General features: G+C 43.4%; 1 protein-coding gene across 1 annotated transcript in view; it reads left to right on the top strand.

The window, feature by feature from the left end:
• Nucleotides 1–1120: 1120 nt before the first annotated feature.
• LOC115196234 (paralemmin-1) overlaps nt 1121–6961 on the top strand; it is a 15714-nt gene continuing 9873 nt past the window's right edge. Inside the window, exon 1 of the mRNA XM_029756862.1 lies at nt 1121–1640. Coding sequence (XP_029612722.1) covers nt 1579–1640 — 62 coding nt within the window. The 5' untranslated portion in view covers nt 1121–1578. The remainder of the gene's footprint in view (nt 1641–6961) is intronic.

The following is a 6961-nucleotide window of genomic DNA, read 5'->3' on the forward strand; positions in this document are numbered from 1 at the left end:
TACTGACAACCATTTTCAGGTCTTGCCATAGATTTTTCCAGTAGATTTAAGTCAAAACATTAACTCGGCCACTCAGGAACATTCACTGTCTTCTTAGTAAGCAGCTCAAGCGTAGATTTGGCCTCGTGTTTTAGGTTATTGTCCTACTGAAAGGTGAATTCATCTCCCAGTGTCTGATGGAAAGCAAACCTGGTTCAGCTCTGTTCCATAATTGTTTTGTCCTGAAAAACTCCCCAGACCTTAACAATTACAAGCATACCCATAGCATGATGCAGCCACCACTATGCTTGAAAATATGGAGAGTTGTACTTGTATTGGATTTGCCCCAAACATAACACTTTGTATTCAGGACAAAAAAGTGAATTGCTTTGCCACTTAAATATTACTTTAGTTCCTTGTTGCAAAATGGGATGCATGTTTTGGAATATTTGTTTCTGTACAGGCTTCCTTCTTTTCACTGTCAATTAGGTTAGTATTGTGGAGTAACTACAATGTTGTTGATCCATCCTCAGTGTTCTCCTATCACAGCCATTAAACTCTGTAACTGTTTTAAAGTCACCATTGGCCTCATTGTGAAATTGATCCAATTTCAATGTTGTTTGAGTTGCTTTGTGCATCAGCAAATTTGCTTGAGATGGTTTTACTGCAACACTGCTCACTGCATCCAAGTTGCTTGACATAAGTGTTTCAAAGAGCTGTCAGTCAAGGTGAGCTCATGAATATAAGCTCCCTGCCCACTCAGCCTATCTCTTCAAACTTCCTGGTAGTTAGCCATGAGAGAAAAAGTACTTTTCAGAATGACTGTTCGGGACCTTTAATGTCTTTTGAACTCTGTTTCCTGACTGAATCAGCATTCAAATGTAATGAATTGTGTTTGTGGTAGAGCCTCATTGGCAGCTAGTGTTATCATACTGTATGTCTGCATCAGACTGTCGGCTAGACCCAGAGCGAATTTAGAAACAGAGGCCCATTATCGTGTCAGACTGTCAGCTAGACTCAGACCCAATTTAGAACCAGAGGCCTCAATATCATATCAGTCAACAACACACCCTGGGACTCTTTATCTCGGGAGGAAGGCGTATCCCATCTCTCTCTCTTTCTCTCTCTCTCATCCTCTCTCCCTCCCTGTGTTTGGCGAGCTGGTGAAAGCGCAAACCTTTCTGCAAAACAGGTCGCCTACAGGAGACAAGCAAATCATAATTTTGAGGGAACCCGGAGAGCTTTCAATCTCTTCAAAACCCGCCAATTCACCCACGAACTCCTGTAATGTCGTGGATAAAAGATAAATAACCGACAGCTTGTTCTCTCTCTGTTGTAGTGTTGAGCGGCACGAGCTACCGCGACACACGCACACACACACACAGCTCGGGCGTTCCCGCGACTCAGCGGCCAACGGAAGGGTGTCAGGAGAGAGGAGAGGGAGAAAGGAGGAGGCGAAGGGGAGAGAGGTGGGAGAGGAGGGGAGGAAACCCGACTGTTTTGAAGCTATACGCCAGTAAACATAGACTATAAGCATACACAGTGAAAGAAGAGGAAACCGTCGCAGTGCTATTTTATTTCAGTGTGGATGAAACTAGGATGAGAGAGACGCCAAAGGAGAGAGACGCCATCGGTGACAAGTTAAAGGACTCCGCTATTGGGTAAGTAGCCTAACTACTGGTCTGTCTGCTCGTTACACGCAGTGTCTACTCACGACTATACTTGACCTGATTTCCGCGAATTTGTTGACTAGCCGTATCGCTCTACTGCCTCAGCATCACGGAACAGCGATGAAGGATGGAGGTGAGGAGAGAAGGGGATGGAGGGATGGAGCAGAGAGAGAGAGATGCAGAATAGAGGGAAGACAAGATGAAGAGACAGTGTGTGTTTTCTAATGTAGGCATAATGTAATTATGAATGTTACAGATCCCGTTAATGCATACATGGAAATGCATGACAATAATGTGAACAAAACGATATGATAATAAATACTAGCCTTACATAAATAAATAAACAATATACAGTACAGGCATAGCCGGATTATGAAATCATAGACCTCGGGGCACAGTTTTCTTTAGCCCCCACACACTTCCTGGTACACCATAATTTTCTGTAAACAAATCCATGCACCAAGATGCAATTCAATGCGTGGTTTCCTGATGAAGAAAAAGCCCCTTTATAATAAAGCCATAATAACATTTGTAATGTAGGCTACAGTTTAGCAGGGGCGTTTTTAGGATTTCCACACATGGGGAACACTTGTTTGCAGCGTCCGAATATTTGTTTTGCATTTTAAAAACGCATTTCATACAATTCTACATACTTTACAAGACAGAAGACATTATCGTTAATTAATCGTTTCTAATACCACACAAATAACCGAAATCAGTGGCTACTCTGACACTTACAAACGGAGATCAATCTGGTCTGGAATTCAAACAAATAATAGCCCAGGCTAATGGAGCGACACACATTGTACAATATTGGGAGGCAATATAGACTATACTGTATATACAAAAGTATGTGGACACCCCTTCAAATGAGTGGATTCGGCTATTCCAGCCACACCCGTTGCTGACAGGTGTATAAAATCGAGCATAGACAAACATTGGCAGTAGAATGGCCTTACTGAAGAGCTCAGTGACTTTCAACGTGCCACCGTCATAGGCCACCTTTCCAACAAGTCAGTTCGTCAAATTTCTGCCCTGCTAGAGCTGCTCTGGTCAACTGTACATGCTGTTATTATGAAGTGGAAACGTCTAGGAGCAACAACGGCTCAACCGCGAAGTGGTAGGCCACACAAACTCACAGAACGGGACCGCCAAGTGCTGAAGCAAGTAGCACGTAAAAATCGTCTGCCCTCGGTTGCAACACTCACTACCGAGTTCCAAACTGCCTCTGGAAGCAACGTCAGCACAAGAACTGCTGGTCGGGAGCTTCATGAAATGGGTTTCCATGGGTCTCCTGAGGGCCACAGCGGTCTAAGGCACTGCATTGCATCACAGTGCTAGAGGCGTTACTACAGACCCGGGTTCATTCCCGGGCTGTGCCACAACCGGCCGTGGCCAGGAGTCCCATAGGACAGCACACAATTGGCCCAGCATCGTCCGGGTTAGGCGAGGGTTTGCTGGGGGGGCTTTACTTGGCTCATCACACCCTATTGACTTCTTGTGGTGGGCCGGGTGCCTGCAGGCTGACCCCAGTCACCAGTTGAACGGTTTCCTCCGACACACTGGTGCGGCTGGCTTCTGGGTTAAGCTGGCGAGTGTTAAGGAACACGGTTAGGCATGTCATGTTTTGGAGGACACATGATTCCACCGTCGCCTCTCCCGAGACCACTGGGGAGTTACAGCGATGAGACAAGCTCGAAATTTTGGAGAAAAAAGGGGGGTCAAATACAAAATAAAAAAATACTAAAAAATACACCTAAAAAATGGGTTTCCATGGCCGAGCAGCCACACACACACAAGCCTAATGCTTTGATCACACTGGCAGCGTCATTACATTGATTTCCAATGAAACGCTCCGTTTGCCTTGCAGCATTGCGTTGCAGAGGCAGTTGCAGTGCGTTCGGTGTGGTGCAAACGTTGGATTTATCGAACGTATGCATCAAACTGTATGCGTAGGTGGCTTGACAGAAATGGTAGCAGAAGGTGAATGTTGAATTTTTGTTGCATACATATCCAAATGATGCTGCGTACTATTTTGGGCAATGACGCTGTCAATGTGATGGAAGCTTAAGATCACCATGCGCAATGCCAATCGTCGGCTGGAGTGGTGTAAAGCTCGCTGCCATTGGACTCTGGAGCAGTGGAAACGCCTTCTCTGGATTGATGAATCACACTCCGCCATCTGGAAGTCCGACGGACGAATCTGGGTTTGGCGGATGCCAGGAGAACGCTACCTGCCCCAATGCATAGTGCCAACTGTAAAGTTTGGTGGAGGAGGAATAATGGTCTGGGGCTGTTTTTCATAGTTTGGGCTAGGTCCCCTTAGTACTGCAACTAGCTCTAACCTCAACTACATCAAACACCTTTAGGATGAATTGGAACATCGACTGTGATCCAGGCCTAATCGTCCAACATCAGTGCCCGACCTCACTAATGCTCTTGTGGCTGAATGGAAGCAAGTCCACACAGCAATGTTCCAACATCTAGTGGAAGCTTTCCCAGAAGAGTGGAGGCTGTTATAGCAGTGGGTAAGCCCCTCCATTAACCCAGCCCTGAGTTCAGGGAGGAGACTCAGACAGTCTCCTCTCTTGCAGAAAATGTGAAAATAAACAGTATGCTTTGCCCCTGTATGTTGAATAGCTTATTCTATGCCTTATGTTCTCAAACAGTCAGGTGGACTAGGCTAACACGAATAATAATTTGACAATTTTAATTGTTGCTACATAGGATAGGACATAGGCGACACTAAACGATTCCAATATGTTAGTGTAATCATTTATGATGTAGGCCTACCTTTCATGTTTATCTATTTCTTTGACACGCACGCATGCATGGCTCAGGCTCACACAGTCTTGTGGCATGCAGGTGACATGTTTGAGACGCTCTCCTCCCACTCCTTCCCATCTGCCCCCTTCTCTCCCTCCTCCCCATCATACCAGATAAAAGAAAGGATTTGTTTGTTTTCTCTGTCTGTTGTTTTCTGATAAATTGTGTCATTTTTAGCCTCTAATCTATTTTAATCTCTCTCTATCTCTCTTTCTCCCTGTCCATCTCTCTCTCTCTCTCTCAATTTCAATTCAATTCAATTCAAGGGCTTTATTGGCCTGGGAAATATGTGTTAACGTTGCCAAAGCAAGTGAATTAGATAATAAACAAAAGTGAAATAAACAATACAAATTAACAGTAAACATTACACTCACAGAAGTTCCAAAAGAATAAAGACATTTCAAATGTCATATTATGTACATATACAGTGTTGTAACGATTGTTGTATTTACGATGGTTGCATTTACAATGGTGTTGGTTCTTCACTTTTCTTGTGGCAACAGGTCATAAATCTTGCTGCTGTGATGGCACACTGTGGTATTTCAACCAGTAGATATGGGAGTTTATCAAAATCGGGTTTGTTTTCAAATTCTTTGTGGGTCTGTGTAATCTGAAGGAAATATGTGTCTCTAATATGGTCATACACTTGGCAGGAGGTTAGGAAGTGCAGCTCAGTTTCCACCTCATTTTGTGGGCAGAGTGCACATAGCCTGTCTTCTCTTGAGAGCCAGGTCTGACTACGGAGGCCTTTCTCAATAGCAAGGCTATGCTCACTGAGTCTGTACATAGTCAAAGTTTTCCTTAAGTTTGGTCAGTCACAGTGGTAAGGTATTCTGCCACTGTGTACTCTCTGTTTAGGGCCAAGTAGAATTCTAGTTTGCTCAGTTCTTTTGTTAATTCTTTCCAATGTGTCAAGTAATTATCATTTGGTTTTCTCAAGATTTGGTTGGGTCTAATTGTGTTGCTGTCCTGGTGCCCTGTGGGGTGTGTTTTTGTTTGTGAACAGAGCCCCAGGACCAGCTTGCTTAGGGGACTCTTCTCCAGTTTCATCTCTCTGTAGGGGATGGCTTTGTAATGGAAGGTTTGGGAATCGCTTCCTTTTAGGTGGTTGTAGAATTGAACTGATCTTTTCTGGATTTTGATAATTAGCGGGTATTGGCCGAATTCTGCTCTGCATGCATTATTTGGTGTTTTACATTGTACACAGATTATATTTTTGCAGAATTCTGCATGCAGAGTCTCAATTTGGTGTTTGTCCCATTTTGTGAATTCTTGATTGGTGAGCGGACCACAGACCACACAACCATTAAGGGCAATGGGTTTTATAACTGATTCAAGTATATTTACCCAGATCCTAATTGGTATGTCGAATTTGATGTTCCTTTTGATGGCATAGAAGGCCCTTCTTGCCTTGTCTCTCATCTCGTTCACAGCTTTGTGGAAGTTACCTGTGGCACTGATGTTTAGGCTGAGGTATGTATAGTTTTTTGTTTGCTCTTGGGCAATGGTGTCTAGATGGATTTTGTATTTGTGGTCCTGGCGACTGGACCTTTTTTGGAACACCATTATTTTTTGTCTTACTGAGATTTACTGTCAGGGCCCAGATCTGGCAGAATCTGTCCTCCTTAGTTGGGGACAGAAGTACCAGATCATCAGCAAACAGTAGACATTTGACTTCATATTCTAGTAGGGTGAGGCTGGGTGCTGCAGACTGTTCTAGTGCCCTCGCCAATTCGTTGATATATATGTTGAAGAGGGTGGGGCTTAAGCTGCATCCCTGTCTCATCCCACGACCCTGTGGGAAGAAATGTGTGTTTCTTTTCCAATTTTAACCGCACACTTGTTGTTTGTGTATATGGATTTTATAATGTTGTATGTTTTTCCCCCAACACCACTTTCCATCAATTTGTATAGCAGACCCTCATGCCAAATTGAGTTAAAGGCTTTTTTGAAATCAACAAAGCATGAGAAGACTTTGCCTTTGTTTTGGTTTGTTCGTATGTCAATTAGGGTGTGCAGGGTGAATATGTGGTCTGTCGTACGGTAATTTTGTAAAAAGCCAATTTGACATTTGCTCAGTACATTGTTTTCACTGAGGAAATGTACGAGTCTGCTGTTAATGATAATGCAGAGGATTTTCCCAAGGTTGCTATCCCACGGTAGTTATTGGGGTCAAATTTGTCTCCACTTTTGTGGATTGGGGTGATCTGGTTCCAAATATTGGGGAAGATGCCATAGTTATGGATGATGGTAAAGAGTTTAAGTATAGCCAATTGGAATTTGTTGTCTGTAAATTTAATAATTACATTGAGGATACCATCAACACCACAAGCCTTTTTGGGTTGGAGGGTTTGCATTTTGTCCTGTAGTTCATTCAATGTAATTAGAGAATCCAGTGGGTTCTGGTAGTCTTTAATAGTTGATTCTAAGATTTGTATTTGATGATGTATATGTTTTTGCTGTTTATTTTTTGTTATAGAGCCTAA

The sequence above is a fragment of the Salmo trutta genome, chromosome 6 (genome assembly GCF_901001165.1).
Source record: "Salmo trutta chromosome 6, fSalTru1.1, whole genome shotgun sequence".
In the NCBI taxonomy this organism is placed as follows: Eukaryota; Metazoa; Chordata; class Actinopteri; order Salmoniformes; family Salmonidae; genus Salmo; species Salmo trutta.